The following is a 22141-nucleotide window of genomic DNA, read 5'->3' as shown; positions in this document are numbered from 1 at the left end:
GAACTTTGGTATAAGAAACTACTTAATGTGAATCGGAGCATATTTTATGCATGAAAATTCATGGTGTTGGGGGTTCTTCTTACTGAACTGTTTGTTTCGCTGAAGAAAATTCACACAAGATGTATTTTTTTTTTCTATGAGATGTGGTATAAATTTTGGCTTGCTCTTTTATTTGCCATGTAAAATGGAGCAGTTTTTCATCTTTTATATGAATTTGAGAAGCAGAAGTTTCGGGTTTTGGAATACACGTACCCATAAAAGTGAAGTGGAGGCCGGGCGTGGTGGCTCATGCCAGTAATCCCAGCACTTTGGGAGGCCAAGGCGGGCAGATCATCTGAGGTCAGGAGTTTGAAACCAGCCTGGCCAACATGGTGAAACCCCATCTCTACTAAAAAGACAGAATTAGCTGGATGTGGTGGTGCATGCCTGTAATCCCAGCTACTTAGGAGGCTGAAGCAGTAGAATCGCTTGAATCTGGGAGGCAGAGGTTGCAGTGAGCCAAGATCACACCATTGCACTCCAGCCTGGGTGACAATAACAAAACTCTGTCTCAAAAAAAAAAAAGTGAGGTGGAAAGTTTAGAAAGCCATTTCAATACATGGCTTTCCTGAAGTGAGAAAAAGAAAAAAGGGACAAGGCATGATTAATATAAATTCACAGACCCTTATCTGAAACCTTGGGGTCCACTTGTGTTTTGGAATTCAGAATGTATTAGATTTTAGAAAATTAACAAGGTCATACCCCGTGCATTATGTAACTGTTTCTGCTGGGCTTGGGGCAGTACCCTATAATTAAGCACATTAATGTTTTTTGGGTTTTTTTTTTTTTTTGAGACAGGATCTCACTCTGTTGCCCAGGCTGAAGTGCAGTGGCGCGATCTTGGCTCACTGCAGCCTCTGCCTCCTGGGTTCAAGGGATTCTCCTGCCTCAGCCTCCCAGGTAGCTGGGATTACAGGCATGCACCACCACAACTGGCTAATTTTTGTGTTTTTTGTAGAGATGAAGTTTCGCCATGTTGGCCAGGCTGGTCTCAAACTGCTGGCTTCAAATGATCCACCCACCTTGGCCTCCCAAAGTGCTGGGATTACAGACGTGAGCCACCACGCCCAGCCATGTTTTTGCCATTAAATGTATGTGAGTTCATACTGAGTAGAATACACATAAATAGCTTCATGTCAGTTCACATCATGTTTTGTCATAAGCTGAGTTCAGATCAGTTTTATGCTACCAAATGAGTTTAAAAGACAAAAGCTGGGTTTTCAGAGCTTTTTGACTTTCAGGCATGCAGATACTTCATTGTGGGCCTATAGTGTTTCAGTGCTTGCTGGGGACAGTTTCCAAGTGTTACTTGAGGCAACAAAAGGTAAAACCTTACCTTAACTTGGTCTTCTTTTTCCTTCTCCCCTTCTCCCTTCTTCTACTCCTTCTTTCCTTCAGTCTCTTCCTCCTCTTTTTCCTGCTCTATTTTTAATCGCTTCCTCCATCCACCTCCTCTTCCCCTCCATCCACCTCCTCTTCCCCTCCATCTCTTCCATTGTTCTCCATTTCCTCCTCCTGTATTTCATCTCTTCTCCATCTCCTGCCTCCTCCATTTCCATCTCTTCCTCCTTCATTTCCATCTCTTCCTTCTCTATTTCTATTTCTTCCTTTTCTCCATTTTCTTTCCTTCTTTCCCATTTCCATTATATAGAAAACCACTGCAGCCTGCTCACTTTAATAATTTCTATCCTTCAATATATTTTAATATGCTTATCTTGTTCAGTTTCTGCACCCAACCATACCACTCTCTTTTTGAAACTTTGGAGCAAGAACAAAAGTGTCAACATAATCATAATTTGTAGTTTGCTTTTTGTGTTTGATTCTTCTTTTGTTTATTCAGTATTATAGCACCTACTATATGTATCCTAAATAATATCTTCTGATTTGTCTTTCAATTCACTAATGATCCTTTGAGTTGTGTCTAAGCTACTGTTATGCCTGCCCACTGAATTTAAATTTCAGTTACTATATTTTTATTTGTAGAAATTGCATTTGGTTATTTAAAAAATCTATGTCACTTTTAATAATTTTTCAATTCCCAAAGTCAAGTTTGCTTAGTTATTGCATAGTCCATGTCCGATAACTCTAGGATTTTAAGTGGGTCTTTTCTTATTGTCTTTCTTTTTATATTGTTCTTGGCTCATGATTTCTTGATTCCTGTTGTACTTGGTGCCTTTTGGGAAATTATTTGTGGGAATAATTTGAGGCCAGACACTTCCCAGGGAAAGTTTGCGTTTTGTTTGGCTGTTGGTTGGAAGTACTACCTGTCTGAGCCCACAGAGTTTAAGGTCTTGAGTGTCTGGACCGCCCAAGCAGTTGACCTTAATGAAGCACTCTATTTGATTCACTTCTCTGTTATTCTCTTTCAAGAAGAGCTTGAAAGGAATTGACCGTAGGAAAATTAAGATCTTATTTGTGATTTACTTTAACCTCGAGGGTATAGTTGTTTGGTATACCAGCTTTTTGGGGAAGAGTCCTCTGTTAGACACTGCATCTAATGTGGGTTTTGAATTCTGTTCCCTTTGCCCCACAAGGCCTTCAGAATAGAACTAGCTCCACTGTACTGGTTTTATCCTTGTATTTTTTACTATATTATAAAATATTTATTGCTTTTATTATGTATAAAATATTTACATTATTTAGTGTGTATCATTATTTGCATTTGTAATATTGCTTTAAATAACTTAGTAATGCTTTCACTGGAGACTGAAAGTCTCCATACTGTGAAATGTGTGCCATTCTAGATATTGTTTCACATGTTGAAGATATAACAGGGGCAAAGCTGACAAAAGTTTTTAATCCTATAGCTCATATATTTCAGTAGCAGGACACAGATAAGCAAAATAAGTAAAATATATAGATGATAAGTGCTAGGAAAAAATAACACAGGCAGGGATACATCAGAGTACCAGGGTATTGGGAAGTTTGTGATTTTTAGTATCCAGAGAAAACTTCATTGAGAAGGCAACAGATGAATAAAGACATGAAGATGGTAAGTGAACAATATGGATGTGGATAAAAAAGCATTCTAGGCAGAAGGAGCAAGTGCAAAGGCTCTGCCATGAATCATTAGAGGGAGGCTAGGCTAGTGGGGGGGATTAGAGAGAAAAAAGTAGGAGATAAGGTTGGAGAGACCTGCGTGACAATTAAGATCTTAGAGTTCTGGTAGACCTTTTTATGTAGTTACAGGAGGATTTGAACAGTGGTGTGATATGACTTTGTTCAACCCAGGATGCCATGTTGAGAATAAACTTTAAGGGACAAGGTAAGCAGCAGGAAGAGTTAGTTGGCTGTGACGATTATTCCTAGACTGTTCTAGGTAATGGGGTTGCAGCATAAACAAGACAAAGTTTCTGCTCCTTAAGAAGCTTCCAATCCACATATAAAAATCAGTGTCTGTTATTTCAGTAAGTGATAGCTGCTAGGAAGAAAATAATCGAGACTTGTTTTGATATTTCATCGTTATTTAGAAAAAAATTTAAGCCCAGAATATTCATAACCCTTTACAAATGTTTAACAAATTTTAAGTTTTAGGGCTAATGATAATGAATTCGTTTTATGGATTCTTTTAGCCAATAGTAAAAAAAATCTATAACCTTATTGGAAGTGGGTAAAATTTTATTTCTTCCTATGTTTATAGTTTTATTTATTTTTCTTTTTAGTTCAGTTTTTGTTTTATATATTTGAAGCTGTGTTACTGGGTACATAAATATTCAGGGTTCTGATTTTTTTTTCCCCATGGAATAACCTCTTTCTCATTGTTAAACATCTCTATCTCTAGTAATGCTTTTTCAAGCTGCTTTGTTTGAAATTAGTGTAGCTACACCAGCTTTCTTTTGATTTGTGTTTTCCCTGGTCTATCTTCCCCTAACCTTTTTGTGACCTTGTAGGTAAAAATATATCTCATTTAAGCAGTCTGTTTTAAAAAAATCCAGTCTGGGTTTTTCACTTGTACTAGTTCATTTATATTTAAGAGAATTACTGATATACTTGGTTTTATATTTACTATTTTATTTTCTATCATGTCCGCTTGTTTTATTTTTCTTTTTGTCTCTCTTCAGTTAATCAGATATTTTAAATTTATTTTCTTTTTCTTCTATGTGTATACTTTTCTTTTCTTTTCTTTTCTTTTTTTTTTTTTTGAGACGGAGTCTCGCTCTGTCGCCCAGGCTGGAATGCAGTGGCGCGATCTAGGCTCACTGCAACCTCTGCCTCCCGGGTTCACGCCATTCTCCTGCCTCAGCCTCCCAAGTAGCTGGGACTACAGGTGCCCGTCACCACGCCTGGCTAATTTTTTGTATTTTTAGTAGAGACGGGGTTTCACCGTGTTAGCCAGGATGGTCTCGATCTCCTGACCTCGCAATCCACCTGCCTCAGCCTCTCAAAGTGCTGGGATTACAGGTGTGAGCCACTGCGCCCAGCCTACTTACTCTTCTTTAGTAGTTAGCCTAGAGCAGAGATTGGCAAACTGTTACTTGCAGATCAAATCCATCTGCCCTCCTGTTTTTGTATATAAAATTTTCTTGAAACACAACCACACCCATTTGTTTACATATTGTGTGTATATAACTGCTTTGGTGCTATAATGTCATAATTGAGTAGTTGGATGGAAAGGCCATATGTGTATGGTTTACAGAGCCTAAAATATTTGCTGTGTGGTCCTTTATAGAAAAAGAATGCCATCCCCTCCCCTAGGGGAGTGATTTTTAAACTCAATCATGCATCAGAATGACTAGAAGGACTTGTTGACACACAGATTACTAGGCTGCATCTCTAGAGTTTCTGATTCAGTAGGTTGGGTTGGGGACCAAGAATTTGCATTTTTAACAAATTGCCAGGTGATATTTTGCTGCTGGTATAGGGGCCCCATTTCGAGGACTGGTGCCGTAGATATTACTATGCATCTTTGACTTACTATAATCTAAAATAAATTATTATGTTTACTACTTCCTCAGTAAGGCTCAAATCTTTAGACTTGAGTTTGTTTGCTTACCTCTCAGTAGTACCATTTTACCATAACCTCATACTGGAACAGCCCGTGTCTGTCAGTAGTAGAATGGATATTAATAAATTGTGGTACTTTCATACAGTAGAAAACTATCAGCAATGAAAATGAATCTTCCAAACATTATCTTCCAACATTGAGTAAAAAGAAGCTAGATACCAGAATATATATTGTATGATTCATTTTATATAATGTTCAAAAATGAACAAAACCAGGTGTTAGAATTCAAGACTAGTTAGCTTTGGTAGGAAATGTAGACTTTTAGGAGTCTTGAGGGCACTTACAGGATGCTGGTAATAATCTATGGATCTGGATACTGGTTATACTGCATGATCATTTTGTGAAAATTAATTAGCTATATACTTATGATTTGTATGCTTTGCTGTATTTTGATAAAAAGTTAAAAAATTAATTTCCCAGTAGTTTGAGAAAAGAGTTAATTTTTTTTTAATGGTAGGGACATATTTACTCTTTTCAATTCTTGTGTGTGTGTGTGTGTAGGAACAGAATACTGTTTCCATGGGAACTTCTGGCTACTCTGTGTTTCAGTGCTTAACTTTCTGTAGATTTGTATGTCTACTCTTTCTTAACTGCATTTTTTTTAACATAACAGTAGCAAAAAAGTTTATTTGGATTTGTATTAGTGTTTTTAACAAAGCAGTCTATGTACTGCATAGGTTTTAAGCTTATTAATTTATCCAAACTGATTCCCTAATAGTGTTATGCTAAAAAAACAATTTTTTAAGAGTAGAAGATAATTTTTTCCTGCAAGTTGTATTACTTAAAAACACTTTCTGAAATAGAGTGTGTGGCTTTAGAGTGTCTATTTGATTCTTTTTTCTTTTAATAAATAAAAGTCTTAAAACTTTCTTGGCATATTTTCATTAAAATATATTTAATAGTTATATTAAATAGTTATATATTAAAAATAGTTATTTTTCTTTAAAAATATTTAATAGTATCTCTATAGGAATTATTTAATTCTAGGTGACTGGGTATTTGTTTAAGTAAAGAAAGTCCATTGAAAGGAAAAGATTCTGGCATATTCATCTGAAGTGTGTGGTAAAGCTGCTTCTCTGCCTCGCCCATGTTGTTTGTCATGGTTGATTTGTGCAGGGTCCTAGAGAAAACCATCTTCTCAGGAGAGTAGAATACACTGTGTGTGTGTGTGTGTGAGAGAGAGAGAGAGAGAGGATGCTGGGAGGTGTTTCATTTGCATATAAGTAGATGATACTAGTGTGGTCATTCATATTCCGAAAGGAGCCTTGTAGAATCATTTATGAGAACAAATTGTTTTGTTTGGTTTCTATGGCTTAAATAAAGAGCAGATTTTAAGATTACAGAGTTAATTATGCACAGTAATGAGCACTGTGGCAGTCTATGCTTTACTGATGCAATAAGCATCCCAGCAGAATGAATATTGCATAAAACCTTATTTTCTATTTATATATATTTTCATGTCAAATAAGAAAAACATAGATTTCTAAACCTTTAGTTTTGAATGCCTTTGAAATTTTGATATAGAATAAAGATTATAGCTAATAGAGAATTTTTTAGATGCATGGAGAATTTTTACCTTTCATCTGGCAGTAGCTGCCATAAGATGATGTCACCTTGTAGCTGATTGGCTGTTGCAGCACCTAGGGCAGGGAAGAGAAAGAAAAATGCCGGCACAAACCTCAGTGGTGGTTCTGTGGTTGTTTCTGTCTTTTTTTGATAGAATCTTTGATTAGTATCGAATTTACTGTATTTGGCCATGTGAACTATTGGGAGCCTCCTAGGGTGAGGGAAATTAAGAGCTTTCAGAGGAATGAGGCGACTGATTTGCAAACGGATCTGTGATTGTAAGTTGCAGCATCTGGGTATAAGGAATAAGGCAGGGCATGCTAGAAGATACACTATGGGAGGAGCTGGCAGAAAATGCAGAGTAGCAAAAACATGAAAAATACTTTTACTACCTTTAGAGTTAATGTTTTGTTTTATGTTTTGACTTAATATGTATAAGTAAGAAGTGTGAAAATAATGCATTTTGATTTTGAATTACAGAGGATTATTTTATATGGTGTTAGCCAATATATAAATGCTTATTCAAAGGACCTTTATTGTATATGATATATCTTACCAAAGTAATGATTTTATATATGGCTTTATTTTATTTTTTAGCTTTAGGGAAAATGGATCAAAGCTTAGTTCTCTTAAATACATTTTTCGAATGCTTTGTGCAGATAAAAGCTTCGATGATGAAGAATCAGTGGATGGAAATAGGCCGTCATCAGCTGCTTCAGCCTTCAAGGTTCCTGCACCTAAAACATCCGGAAATCCTGTCAACAGTGCAAGGAAGCCTGGTTCAGCAGGTGGCCCTAAGGTTGGAGGTAATGTAAATCCATTTCGAATCTGTTATGCATGCTCCATGCCCTTGATATGGCCACACATACTTAGAACTTCAGAGGAATATGTTTATTCATGACTGCAGCACGATTGCAGATCTGGAGTCTGTTGCAACACTCAGAAGAATATGATACCCTTTTGAAATGTATAAAATATTGTATACTGCTATTTCCTCTAAGAACATATGTGAATTAGTCTCTTCTTGAGGGTATTTATTTTTCAGATGCCATTTTGAAAAAGATTTATGGAAGTTTTTTGGGGTTTTTTTTTATTTTTTAAGCAGAGAACAGGTTTTTCAGAATTTGGCTACTAATTTTCAAGTACAATAGCTGTTACAGAAATGTTGAATTATGTAATGTTTTGACACCTTCCTCTAGGTAGTAAGTCTTAAATACTGCAGCATTTAAAAAATGGTTGAAGATACTGGGTATTGAATCATTTGTCACAATAGGAGATGGGTGGTGGTCAAGTAAAATTGCCTCAAAAATGGTTCCTGTATTAAGTCATAATAGGAAAATAAGAAAAAGCAGGTTTCATGCAATTTTACAACATATAGCATATTCATTGATCATATTAGAACTGGTTTTGGCATATTGTTTATCTTTAAATTTTTTAGTGGATATTCTTTCGTGTGTTAATTAGAAAACCATGAGTATATTTCCGGTGTTAGTTTCTGCCAAATCTTTCTGATAAAGTGAATCTATGAAAATAAGGGTAAGTATTTAATTCTAAAAGGACGGTAATCTCTTTCTCTTTTCCTTCCTTTCCTTTTTAAAAATAAATTTATGTCTTAGTTGTGATATTTTGGGAAAACAGATCTTTCCTTGTTTATAATAACTGGTGAGAAAATCATGGTCTTGAGGATTTTTTTTTCTTTTTGTCTATAGTACTTTTTATTAAAAACCAAAAAGGAAAGAAAAATAAACTATGTATCTTGACCAGGTTCCATAAGGAGTTGTGTTCCCTTGATCTTTCTATACAACCTCCAATTTTTTCCCATCATATGAGATTCTAAATATAGAAAAACTATCATAAGTATTTCATTTAAACTATCTTCTGTGTCATACAATTAGCAATAAAGATGGTATGATATATATACATACACATATGTGTGTATACATATATATGCAGATGTAACTAAATAGCTGAAATTAAAACGTCTTACTGATTTCTCTGGATGTTTCAAGTAATCTGTACTTTAGATTTTTAATTATTTTCTTTTTGTCTTGTAATTTTATGGTTATATTCTCATCCAAATGTTAGTTATGATATCCTATTAGAAGATAGTTATTATGTTGCGTTCCTATTTACCGCTAGTAAAAAGTTTATGACATTTTTTGGTTTCTTCCTTTTATAACAAATAGCTCTCTTCAGTCATTACAAGGAAAATATTTTTCTTAATTTTGAATTACAGAATTCTAATCTATGATACTATAATAATTTTATGAAACTGTCTTTTTAGCTCAAAATAGATGAATATTTGAGATTTGTGGTGATAATATTTAACATTTTATGAATTGAATCAGTGGTTTATAATTTTTTTTTTCATGGTTTGGTATCTTTTTAGAAGAAAATTGAAAATTACCTATCATGAACCACTTAATTCTGATATTAATCATATTGATATAATCAGATACTCTTTTGTAAAAAGGATAAACTTTCTTAAGCTCCCCCACCCCCATTCTTGTAGTTTCTGTTCCTACCAGTTAAATGAAAAGGTTAAGTAGCTTTCATGATTATAGTAATTAATCACTTAAAGATTTTATTAGCCATCTAGGCACCAGCCTTTCTGCCAAAAATAGGGAGAAGCCTTCGTTCCTTTCTCCTTTTTCTCTTCCTCTTCTTCCTTCTTTTTCTTCGTTTTGGCAATTGCAGGTATATTCTTGTTTTTTTTTTTTTTTTTTTTTTTTTTAAATCACAGCTCATTTAGGTTCATTGCCTATTTTTCTATCTAAGAAAAGAGCTACTGGCCAGAGGATATTGATATTACTTCTGAAATAAATGCCATTCTTGGCTGTCAGTCCTCCTTTGAAAATTTAACTTTAGTTTTTCTGGTCTTGGCAGAGAGACTTGTTGATTTTTAAATTGGTTGTGGAAAGTTTTCTTACAGTTGTAGAATTTTTGAGTTGGAAAAGACCTTGGGAGTCACATAGTTTTTTAATAAAATTCCTGATAGGTGATTATTCGACTTGACTAAAGTAGTACCATCTGCTCTGAATTAAAATTTAGAACAAAAATTACCTGCTGTGCCACTACACATAGACATAATCAACTGCTAAATTATGATTTTTCTTCCAGTTACTTTTCCAATTATTTTTACGTATACAAATATTTTCTTGGGAGAAGAACAAAATTGGCACTATTCATTATATAGTTTTTTCTAACTTATATTTTACCCTAAGCATTTTCTCATTGTCTTAAATTATTAATTGAAAATTATTCATGGCTAAACAATACCTAGGTTGCCGTAAGCCTTTTCTCCTTCTATAAACCGTGTCAGCATTCTTTTATATCTATGTTTCAGCACATCTGCAATGATTTCTTTGGAATAAATTTCTAAAGTTCACTGGATCGAAAGAGCAGGGATTTTTAGCATTCTTTCAGTTTGGCAAAGTATTTTCCAGAAACAAGCCATTTCAATTCTGAACAAATTCTTTTTTATGTTGCATTAAAATCTACCTCCTTGTAGCATATGCGGGGAAAATGAATTATTTGTCAACATGCTTTCAAATACTTGAAGATTGTTCTGTTTTTCTTCATGACTATTCTGTTTTCTGGACTATACATTCTCTTTCCCGTGATTTTACATTGAATGGTGGTGATTCAGTCTAAATGTATTATTTGCTATTCCAAGGTATATAATAAATAGATAAATGTAATTAGCTTCTAATTAAAGGAATATAGTAGGTGGAAATGTATAATAGTGACATAAGCTTGACACAGCCCACTGGGTTTGACAAATCTCATTTTCAAGTAAGATTACCAAAATAAAAAAAAATAGTGAGCTTCTTTGGAATCGTGACTTAATCTGCTTTTGTAGTTTTGGAATGTATTTTACTTCTTCCAGAGATATCTATCAAGATTAGGGCTGTATGCTATTTTTAGCAAAGTATCCTATCCAGTTAATTAAAGCTCATAAGTCTTGTGTTTAATCTTTAGTGTACGTTAATTTGCTTTGTTCTTTGGCCTTCGTATGCCAACCTTTTCTTCTCATACTGTATTAATAATTGTGTAGCCTTTAAGCCAAGGAGACTTGAAAAAAAGGCTATGGCTAGGTTCATACCAATATAAATATCATTGCTATAAAAATCCATATTATGTAAGTGTTGAAAGTGTTAACTTTGTGCATTACTAATTAGAATAAGGATAAAGTAAATTCTCGGGCCGGGCGCGGTGGCTCACGCCTGTAATCCCAGCACTTTGGGAGGCCGAGGCGGGCGGATCACAAGGTCAGGAGATCGAGACCACGGTGAAACCTCGTCTCTACTAAAAATACAAAAAATTAGCCAGGCGCGGTTGTGGGCGCCTGTAGTCCCAGCTACTTGGGAGGCTGAGGCAGGAGAATGGCGGGAACCCGGGAGGCGGAGCTTGCAGTGAGCTGAGATCCGGCCACTGCACTCCAGCCTGGGCGACAGAGCGAGACTCCGTCTCAAAAAAAAAAAAAAAAAAAAAAAAAAAGGATAAAGTAAATTCTCAAATAGTCTGTTTTCTGAATAACACTTCTAACTTCATAATAGGAATTTAGATAAACACATTTTTCTTCTTTTGGCTCAATGGTTACTAGAATTGTTGAAAGTACCTGATTATTTAAAATATTTATGTCTTTACAGTATTTTAGGTAACAATTTTTAATACAATTCTTTAATGGTCTTATATATATTCTTTCATTTAAATTTCAAAATGAAAGATTCTGAGATTTAAATGAAAGAATACGTGTATATAAGAACATCTCTGAGCAAACTGATTTTACTGATAAGCAAACTGCAATTTAGAGAAGTAACTTGCCCAGGGTCATTTATCTAGTAAGAGGACAAAGCACAAAAATCACTTTGTTATACTGCCATCATACTAATTTCTATTGGTAAATAAGGTTTCTTTTAGATTCTATAGCACTGAGATTGTAATCTACAGAAATGATCACTACTTTTCGGCATCCATAAATCAGTCGTTTTAAAGCTCAACTAGTATGATTCCCAGCAAAATAGAGCATTTGGAATAAGCAGACCTTTAATTTTTACATTGTAAATAGAAATGCTTTTCAGTATTTTCTTGTTGAAATTGCCTTCTTCAAGTTTATTTTCCGGGTTACAATAATATCCCTATTCCTGTATCAATCATTTTGGCTGCTACTCTTCTTTAAAAATAAGGGTTGAATTAGATGATGATATAATTATCATTTTAGAAATAACTAGTACCAGATTTTGAGGTTAGTGATTTGTTATTGAAGCTTGTATGTAATCATTGAGACACATCATTGACCAAATCTTCAATTCTTAAAGTTCTCTTGTACTCACTCACTCACTCACTCACTCTAGTGGACAGTGTATTTTCTCTGTATTGTTTCTATCTAATGTCAAAGACTACTTTGAAATCGTTTTAACTTTCAGTTCTTATAATTAGGTGATTACTGCAATTTTACATATAGTAGTACTTACTAATAATCTTTAGGATATTTTCTATTTGTTTTACTTTACTTTATGTGTAACCTGAAATTTTAAGAATGTCCAAATATCTATTTTCTACAAATGATGCTAGTTATTCCCATTTTTCCCTTCATGCAGACAACAAAATTTTTTTCTTTTGAACAAATAAAGATCACAAGAATCAGTATATGTAATAAAACAAATCTTAAGAATTTTGTTTTTTAATTCTGGAATCCCACATTTTGACTAGTAGACCTTAATTATTTTGTTTTTGAGCTTTCTGTGAAACCAAATAACACTTCTGTGTTTTGGTTTTGTTTTCTTCCTCTCTTCTTCCCTTACTGAAGAAGATACTAAAACTCAGAAGATTTTCACCTTAAAGGGGTGTTAAAGATGATCTGACCCAGATTCAGGAAGAGAGATTGAGCCTCAGAGCATTGAATGATGTGCCCAAGATCAGATGGTTATTAGTAACCATCTAATGAGACAAGATGAGACGAGAACCCAGTGCTTGACCCACTGTCAGGGGCTTCCTCTTGTATCATTTCTGGATAATCTCCTAAGTAATACTGCATATGGTACATATTTATTATTTTTAATCCCGTATAGCAGATCACTATTATCGAAATCTGGAATTTAGGGATTGGCCAGTCACCAGTCTGTCTGAAATTACTGTGAATCCCAGATCCTTGACTATCCATCCCTGATGCTTTCTGTCTTAACTTTGATTATACAGTACGTATGCTTTGAGTAAATAACATATAAATTATTTTAACTATAAAACAGTAAGTTGCGTCATTTCTTACTATGTATAAGAATATGTGTTTCACTGTAATATTATTTGACACCAGTTTTGTTTTACCTCCTGTGCAAAAATTAAAGTGACAAAGACATTTTATTGTGCAAGATTTATTTTTTGAGGAATTCAAAATGTTTAAGAGAAATTGAATAGGCCAACTGAAGACCTAGCCTTTCTGTGGATAAGTTACTGTTTCTATTTACATTTGTATATAGAGCTTACTATGTGCAAGGCTCCATGTTAATCAACAAAGAGGACCATATCGGGGCTGGACATGGTGGCTCACACCTGTAATAACAGCACTTGGGGAGGTGGAGGTGGGCAGATCACTTGAGCCCAGGAGTTTGAAACCGGCCTGGGCACCATGGCGAAACCCTGTCTGTACACAAAATACAAAAATTATCTGGGCGTCATGGCCCATAACTATAGTCCCAGCTACTAAGGAGGCTGAGATGGGAGGATCACTTGAACCCAGGAGGCTGAGGCTGTAGTGCACTGTAATCACACCACTGTGCTCCAAACTGTGTGACAGCGAGACCTTGTCTTCAAAAAAAAAAAAAAAAAAAAAGGACCGTATGGAATGTTTAATTCATGGTTTTAAACTTACTACAAAAAGATACAGTACCTGCCCATTATTCTGCCAACTAGTGTTAATTATTGTTAGCATTTTGGTCCTCCCATACTTTACTTGCCTATACTTTTTGACTGAAATTTGGGTATTAGAAAATTGTGAAGTCTCTTATGGGAATACAAATTGAAGGGGTACCTCAGAAAAGAGTGAAATGGTACTATTATAGATCTCACATATGAAGAATTTTCCATTAGTTAGAATCATTATAGTTGATCCATATGAAGTAGAAATTATAATAACTGCGTGCTCAGCTTACATTTATCACTTACATTCTAATATAGTTGATTTGGTAAGAAGCATTGTTTCTATAAAGGACATGTGAATATAAACTATTTTTTTCATTAACTGATCATTTCTCTCTTTAAAAACCAGTTTATGTGTTTCTTACTAATGAAAAGAATTGAAAGACATAATTTGATTTTTAAAAAGAAAGTCATCCTCATTGTTAAATCAAACAATGGAGAGTTTTAAAAAACTTTAATAACGTCTTGCTTCTCTAATCCCATCACCCTGAGGTGTAACTAATGTTAAGTTTGATATGTATTCTTCAACATATTACTCCATGTTCATTTCTGTAGGCACTCATATTAGGTTTTATTTTTCCCGTGTTAAACATACTAATAAAAACTTCACAAGTTGCTTTTTTTCACAGAACATCCTTCAGCATCAAGAATGACAGCTATTGCATCCTTTTAATTAGTGATACAGTATTCCACATTATTGATGCACCATGATTTAATAAACTCTTTACTTGTCGATGTCATGCAGGTTGTTTGCCTGCTTAAGTCATTGCAGAAAATTCAGATCTTCATGTACTTACATGTTTTGAAATTCTCCTGTTTCTATTTTATAAAATAAATTCCTCTAAATAGAATTGTTTAATCAAAGGCTTTATGTGTTTTTAATTTTAATAAAGACAATATTTTACCTTCTGCAGCATTGAATATACCGGCCTCATTAATTATTGCCATTGTGATGGGTAAAAAAATGATGATTCTTTAATTTGCATTTTTTTCCTCTACCTATCTGTCTGGCCAACAGCTTGCAAATATTTACTGAAGGCTTTTAGTGTGCTGCTAGTTTTGAAGTCTGTGGGAAATGTAAATGAACAAAAGACCTTGGCCTCTTGGAGTTTATATTCTAGTGAAGTTCAGATTTTTTTTTTTTTTGAGATGGAGTCTTGCTAAGGCTGGAGTGCAGAGGCGTGATCTCGGCTCACTGCGACCTCCGCACCCCAGGTCAAGCGATTCTCCTGCCTCGGTCTTTCAAGTAGCTGGGACAACAGGTGTCCACCACCATGCCCATTGTATTTTTAATAAAGACGGGGTTTCAGCATGTTGCCTGGCTAGTCTTGAATTCCTGACCTCCAGTGATCTGCCTGCCTTGGCCTCCCAAAGTCTGGGATTACAGATGCAAGCCACCACACCTGAGAATTCTATAATGTTATCTGTAAAACAGTTCCCTCATCAGTTTTTATCTCTGTGACATTGACTTTTTGGAGTCTAGGCCAGTTGTTTTTTAAGATTGTCCTGTGTTCTGTATTTGTCTCATTTCTTTGTGATGTTATTTATTTCTCTAGCTCTTTTATTTTCTGTAAATTTACTAACCTATATATTCACTTCCTTTTAGTCAGCTCATCTACATATTTAAGTTTTCTCAGTTGTCCTAAGAATATTTTTTATAGCTTTTAAAATTCAAACCAGAATATACTTATTCTCTCTTGGATAGTTGGTAATTTACTGTTTATTTCTCAGATGATTTCGTCTTTAAACAAAATTTTTGGCCAGGCATAGTGGCTCACGTCTGTAATCCCAACACTTTGGGAGGCCGAAGTGGGCGGATCACTTGAGGTCAGTAGTTCAATACCAGCCTGGCCAATATGGTGAAACCTTGTCTCCACTAAAAATACAAAAATTAGCCGGGTGTGGTGGCATGTGCCTATAGTAGTTCCAGCTACTCTGGAGGTTGAGGCAAAAGAATCGCTTGAACCCAGGAGGCGGAGGTTGTAGTGAGCTGAGATCACACTACTACACTCCAGCCTGGACAGCAGAGCCAAACTCCGTCTCAATAAATAAAACAAATAAACAAACAAAATTTTTTTCCTGACTTTAGCCAGCTGTCTTTTCATATCTTTTATATATATTCAGAATTTTTTATATTCTCATTCATCTTTCTTTTATACCTATAATTGCTGTTTAGTTATATTGAATTTATGTTGGAGAATTATGTTATAGTTTTTTCCTTCTTGGTAGGTGTTTTTTTAATTTTAGGGAGTTACTTTTATCAGCAGAAAATATTTCTGTTCTTTTGTTTTCTTATTGAAGAACAGTATAGATGTCAGATTATTTATTTTGTTTATGATGATATATTGGATTTTCATAGACCTCAAGAAACAAGTGGACTCCTTGAGGCCAGGAAAAAAAGGTTTGCTTAGTTTTTAAGTTTAAGAGTGCCCTCTTCTGTTGGTATAGTGAAATGCACCTTCTTTACTACATGATTTGTTGGGGGCTTTCTACTTCTGATTCTGTGATTACCGTCTTATTTGAATAGAGCCCTTATCTTTTGTTTCTTCCTTTTCTTTATACACCAAGATTCAAAAGGATACCTCCCGCTTCTAATTGCTATTTACCTCTTGTCCTAGAGAGAACCTTAGTTGGTATCTACGTTATACAACTACCAGGATTCTTTTCTACACAGTTTCCTCTGATTTTTTTCAATAAGGGCTCTGTAACGTTGCTTGTCTTGGATGTTTATATTTTCCTCATTTACTTGAAATGAAATTTGAAGTGTTATTTGTCTCTTATTTGTATTAAAAGCAAGGGATATGAGTAATTTTATTTGCTCTCTGTGGGTTTTGGAATATTTGTTTGTATATTTGATTTGAGTTTGGATGCCTACCATTTTCCTAAGGGAAGTAGAATGTCTACTGTAAGTTTTAATACTGGACAAGGAAAAACTTAAAAAAAAAACGAATAATCCGTTGTCTCTGCATTTTGTTGAATTTTGGGACATTATTATTGAATAGTTTCTACCTTCCCCTTTGATCTGAGTCATTTCTTTTTCATATATCAAAATTTCTTACATTTGTAGGTCTGTTTTAGAACTTTCCATTTTATTTATTTGGTTCGTTCATCTATCCCTGCACTAAAACTTTGTAAGTTTTGATGTCTGGCAGCGCAAGTAGCCCCTCTTTTCTTCTGTGGGAGTGTTTGGCCCATTGCTCTTCCAAACACATTTTAGAATCAGCTTGACAAGTTCCACAAGAAACCTTTTTGGAAGCTTGATTATTATTGCAATACCTAGGGAAGACTGGACACTTCATGATACCATTCCTTCTTGTTCATGAGCTTGGAATATCTCTCCATTTATTTCATTTGTAATTTTTTTTTCTTTTTTGAGACAGAGTCTCGCTCTGTCACCCAGGCTGGAGTGCAGTGGCGCGATCTCAGCTCACATTCACTGCAACCTCTGCCTCCCAGGTTCAAGCGATTCTTGTGCCTGAGATTACAGGCACACACCACCACTCCTGGCTGTTTTTTTCTTTATTTTTTATTTTTTATTTTTAGTAGAGACATGGTTTCTTCATATTGCCAAGGCTGGTCCCAAACTCCTGAGCTCAGGCAATCCGCCTGGCTCAGCCTCCCAAAGTCCTGGGATTACAGGTGTGAGCCACGGCACCCTCTCCATTTATTTCGGTACTTTAATATTACATTAAAAATTATTATTTTCCCAAATTTTTTCACTCTTTAAAATTTCTAACTTCGTTGCTAGTACTTAGCAATGAAATTGATTTTTGTATATTGATTTTATTTCCAGCTACCTTAGAAAGTTGAATTTTGAATGATTTTACTATATATATGTGTGTATATGTATAGACAACTAAAATTATGTGTATTTATTGTGTACCACATGTTTTGAAATACATATCCATTGTAGAATGGCTAAATTGAACAGTTAATTTATACATTATCTCACTTCAGTTTTTGAAGCCTAAAATATTACTGTGTGGCCCTTTATAGATAAAGTTTGCCACTCCCTGATACCATCATACCATTTTAAATAGTAATGACAGTTTTGTTATATTCATTTTCAGCGCATCTAATTTTTTCCACTTGTAGTCCAAAAAATTACTTTTGCTAGGTACACAATTTAGATAATATTTTGCCAATATTTTCTTCTTTCAAAACTTGCAAGATATTATTAGTATATTCTCCCTGGCTTCCACTATTGCACTTGAGAAATCTGTTGTTCAAATTGTTGTTCCTTTCTAGGTGATCTCTTCTTTCTCTGATTACTGTCTCTGTCTTTGGAGTTGTGCAGTTACACCGCCAAATTCTAGGTTTGGATTTCTTTTTATTTATCCTGCTTGGGTTATGTTGCACATCCTGAATTTATAAAGATTCTTGTTTCATTAATCTGGAAATTTCACAGCTGTTATCTCGTTAAATATCTTTCAGACGCCCCAATAGACGTATGTTAATTAGATATTCTCATGCTGTCCTTTGTATCTCTTTATGTCTTTCCATTTCCTTTTTCTCTTTGCCACATTTTGGGTATTGTATACAGGTGTATCTTCCAGCTCTCTAATTTGTTCTTAAATATGTTTAATTTTTTAAAAAATTTCAACTGTTGTATTACTCAGTTCAAGTTGTTTCATCCTCCTACCCCTAAGTTCATCTGTTTATTCCTAATGGCCTCTTGTTGATTGTCATCTTTGAGTCCATCCTTGATTTCTTTAAACATATACACATCTGTTCTGTAATCTGTACTGGACAATTCTAGTATCGACAGTTCTCAAATCTATTATCTGTTGCCTCTGACTCTTGCCTTCTTGTGTATTTGATCTTTGATTGTGAACTCATTGCTTGAACTTAGTTGGTGGGAGTCCTTTGGACCTACCAGAAACAACTTTCTTCCAGAGAAGATTTATTCCTGCTTGACACTGGGGAATCATCAGTCAGAACTGCCTTAGCCTCTCTTGTCTCAACTCAAGAATTGTAGGGTACTCTGCCCCACTTATTGGTTGGGGACTTTTTTTTGGATAGGATGAGCTGCAAAGTCACATTGTAAAAGGAGCCTGCATTCAGGAATGAGAACTCAGGGACTCCACAGATCTGGGACTCAGACCTCTAAGGAGAGGGTGGAAACTAGTTGGTGCTATGTGATGGCACAGTGAGCTGATTCAGTGAGTGTTAGAAAAACTGCAAACTGGAGTCAGGTGCTGCTCCTGGAATGAGTGGTCTACCAGAGTTGTTAGGATTCTACTGCAAAGAATGGAAAGCAGTCAGGAAGAAACAGGTCCCTTCCTTTAACTTCCAGTCTCTCTCCAACACCCCCGTTGCCAGAGTTTAAGAGGAGAGGTAACCATTAAAATCAACAGAAAAATTGGTTTAATGAATACTAGGTTCAGCATCTCAAAGCAGAGTATATATAGGAGAGTAGGTTTAGAGCTGAAAGAATAGCTTAATTATTGGCTCTTCAATAACTACTGCCTACTAAGTTTACTTTTTTATTGTCAATGTGCAATAACGGAAGATTTGTTTGTGTAATTAAGTTTAATTTCAACTCTCATTTCTTTCATGAATGCTTTCCTGACCATGGTAGCATACACAGATTTTCTGCACCACTCTATCAATTACTGATTTTAAGTTGCTGTTCAACTTTTAAAACGTTTATCCTTATGTTTATGTGTGTTTGCAAGTGCATTGAATAGGGAGGTGGGTTTCAGGGCTGTGTTCTTACAGTTCGAATATTACAACCAGCCTAGGCTAGCACCTTATACTTAATCGGCATTACAAAGTACCTTGACCTTTCTGAAAGTTGGAGATTTTTTAAATGCTTTCTTATAAAATGGAATATCCCTCAAAATTATACTTTTGTTGATATCAAAAGAGTTTTATTTTTCATGTTGTCATTAATGTTAAGATGCTTAAAAATGAATCTTAGGAAATTAATTTCCTTTTAATTAGCAGGTGCTTCTAAGGAAGGAGGTGCTGGAGCAGTTGATGAAGATGATTTTATAAAAGCTTTTACAGATGTCCCTTCTGTTCAGGTAAGGCTACCAGTGGCACTCCCCATGAATATTACCTATGTGCCTGTTCGTATAATTATTTGTCTCTGTCCCTTTTTAAGAATTTTTTTTTTTTGTTAAATAGCTATATAAATAAAATATTTGGCTTATTACCACCAAGCCATTATTTGTTGGTACAATTAGATTTTCAAGTGATTTTTCAGTGAGGCTGAAATAGAATTGAATCATATTGTTGAATCACATTATACTGCAGTGTTCAGATTCTTAAATTAATGAGTTTTAAGCTCACAGAGTATTAGATTAGTTGATGATAGAAATTTGGAAGTCATTCATACAGATGTTATTGAAGTAAAGTGGACACATGCATAAATAAGAGTATTATTTCCATGACTTAAAACTACACATAAATGTTATATTGTATGTAACATTCTACAACCTGACTTTTTACAGTGGTGTTATTTATATTTTTTCCCAATGTAAAATTTGTGATTCTAGTTCATTCATTTGGATTGATAGGTGGTATTCTATTGTATGAACAGACCACAGTGCGTTTATAGGTTGTTTCTGGTTTTTGGCTATTCCATATCATGCTGCAATGAATTTTTTTTTTTTTTTTTTTTTTTTTGAGATGAAGTCTTGCTCTGTTGCCCAGACTGGAGTGCAGTGGCACAATCTTGGCTCACTGCAACCTCCCACCTCCTGGGTTAAAGCGATTCTCCTGCCTCAGCCTCCTGAGTAGCTGAAATTACAGGCGCCCCGCCACCACGTCCAGCTAATATTTTGTATTTTTAGTAGAGACAGGGTTTCACTATGTTGGTCAGGCTGGTCTCCAACTCCTCACCTTGGCCTCCCAAAGTGCTGGGCTTACAGGCGTGAGCCACCACACCAGCCTGCAATGAATATTTTTGTACATATGTCCTTGATTATTTGTAGGTAGGAGTTTCTTTAGGGTATAAACACAGGAGTAGAATTGCATGGTTATAATCTTTAAGTTTACTTAGATGTTACCCTATAGGGTTGTTGTACCAGTTCAGACTCCTGTGAGAAAGGTATGATAGTTCTAATTTCATCACATCCTTGCCAGTACTTGTTGTTGTAACTCAGAATATTTTTACCAGTATGATGGGTGTGAATACTCTTTAGCATGTCTATTTGAAAATATTCTCACATCGCTTTACTTGCGAACTGCCTTCTATTGCCTGTATTACCTTTTTAGCTCTCTGAAAGGAAAATTGTCCTTAAGGTATTTAAGATCTTAAAAAGTTAGAGGAAAGCTTTAACAAGTTTTCTGGTTTGACTGTATTTTATCCCTTTATTGAGACATATGTTTTTTCTTATTTTAAGATATTTTTTAAATAATAGGGAAAACATATCACTTCCTCCTTTTGTGTTTTACAGCCTTTCATATAAGGGGAAGATTAGTGTTGTAGGAACAATCAGTAAAACTTAGTTGAACTTGAATATTTTTATTGTTCAGTATGTTCTTGTCAGACTGGTAACATCATGGTATGGGCAGCCAAGGGCTACTCAGCTATATGGAGGAGAAAAGGCTATTTTACAATTACTCATTGCTTTCTTCCAGCTGGGCCTCTCTGCCACCCTCACCACCCTGTAATGTTCCACACCTTCCATTGTTCCCTTGGAAACATCTTTTCCATAAGCAGCAACTCCCCTAAGCTTTAACCCCATTTTTAAAGGGTCCATTCAATGTTCTTTCCTTGATTAGAATCTGATTTTTTTTTCTACCCTCTTTAAAGATAAAGCTGTTTATTATTCTTGGCTCTCATACTCTTAGTAATTGATAGTAAGTTTATTGTGCTTTCACTCCTCATTATTACTTTGTGACCATTATTTCTATACCCATTTATATGAGGTTCATACTCCCTGGCCAGCCTTCTTATTATTGGCATGTACTGATCTTGACAACATTCCAGTGCTGCCTACGTTTGAATCCCAGCTCTACCACACTAGCTGTGTAACCTTAGGTACATTACTTAACCCTCTGTACTTCAGTTTCCTCATCTTAAAATGGGAATTATTAGTACTTATGCCAAGGGTTATTGTGAGGCTAGCTATGACAGTACAGATGAAGTGTAAGAAGTGTATGTTAGCTATTATTATTTTCCTAAATTTTCACACATTCTTGATGAATTCAATTTCTAGACCTCCTCCTCACTTTCACCATAGCTACCCAGTTCATAGTCACACGTTGGATTTTGATATCATCTGTGTGTTACTGTTATGTTTCCGAAGTTGTTAATTGAAGTGTCTCATTACTGACCAGGATTCCCTTGCTTTTTGAAGTTCTAACAACTACTTCTGCATGATTTCAAGTATCTTCAGTCCATTGTCTTTTCTACTCACTCTCAATTAATCATCCATCACTTTATACTTTCCTTCTCATCTATGCTTTGATTTCCTTCTTATCTAAGCTTTGATACCATGGTTTCTTGTGGTAGGACTGTACATAATATACTAAAATCCCTTGCTTTTCTGGGTTTTTTTTTTTTTCATAACAAAGTATTAAACAGTGATTTTTTAAAAATACGGATTTTACAAACCTACAACTGTGGATATTCCCAACTTTTTATTTTCTCTATGTCCT

The 22141-nt window shown here is 35.0% G+C and overlaps 1 protein-coding gene across 8 annotated transcripts in view; it reads left to right on the top strand.

The window, feature by feature from the left end:
* The window catches only part of CLASP2 (cytoplasmic linker associated protein 2), a 223624-nt gene that overhangs the window by 60459 nt on the left and 141024 nt on the right, over positions 1-22141 (top strand). For 4 of the 8 annotated variants that reach the window (XM_025375047.1, XM_025375046.1, XM_025375042.1 and 1 more), the window contains exons 1-3: positions 6667-6888; positions 7270-7416; positions 19478-19557. In XM_025375047.1, the coding sequence (XP_025230832.1) occupies positions 6855-6888; positions 7270-7416; positions 19478-19557 (261 nt within the window). In that variant the 5' untranslated portion in view covers positions 6667-6854. Of the gene's footprint in view, positions 1-6666; positions 6889-7269; positions 7417-19474; positions 19558-22141 lie in introns of those variants that run through there. The other 4 variants (XM_025375041.1, XM_025375045.1, XM_025375040.1 and 1 more) reach the window with 2 other exon arrangements.

Source organism: Theropithecus gelada, chromosome 2 (genome assembly GCF_003255815.1).
Source record: "Theropithecus gelada isolate Dixy chromosome 2, Tgel_1.0, whole genome shotgun sequence".
Taxonomy (NCBI): Eukaryota; Metazoa; Chordata; class Mammalia; order Primates; family Cercopithecidae; genus Theropithecus; species Theropithecus gelada.
Note: the sequence above shows the minus strand (reverse complement) of the source record. Positions and strands in the feature narration are given on the sequence as shown.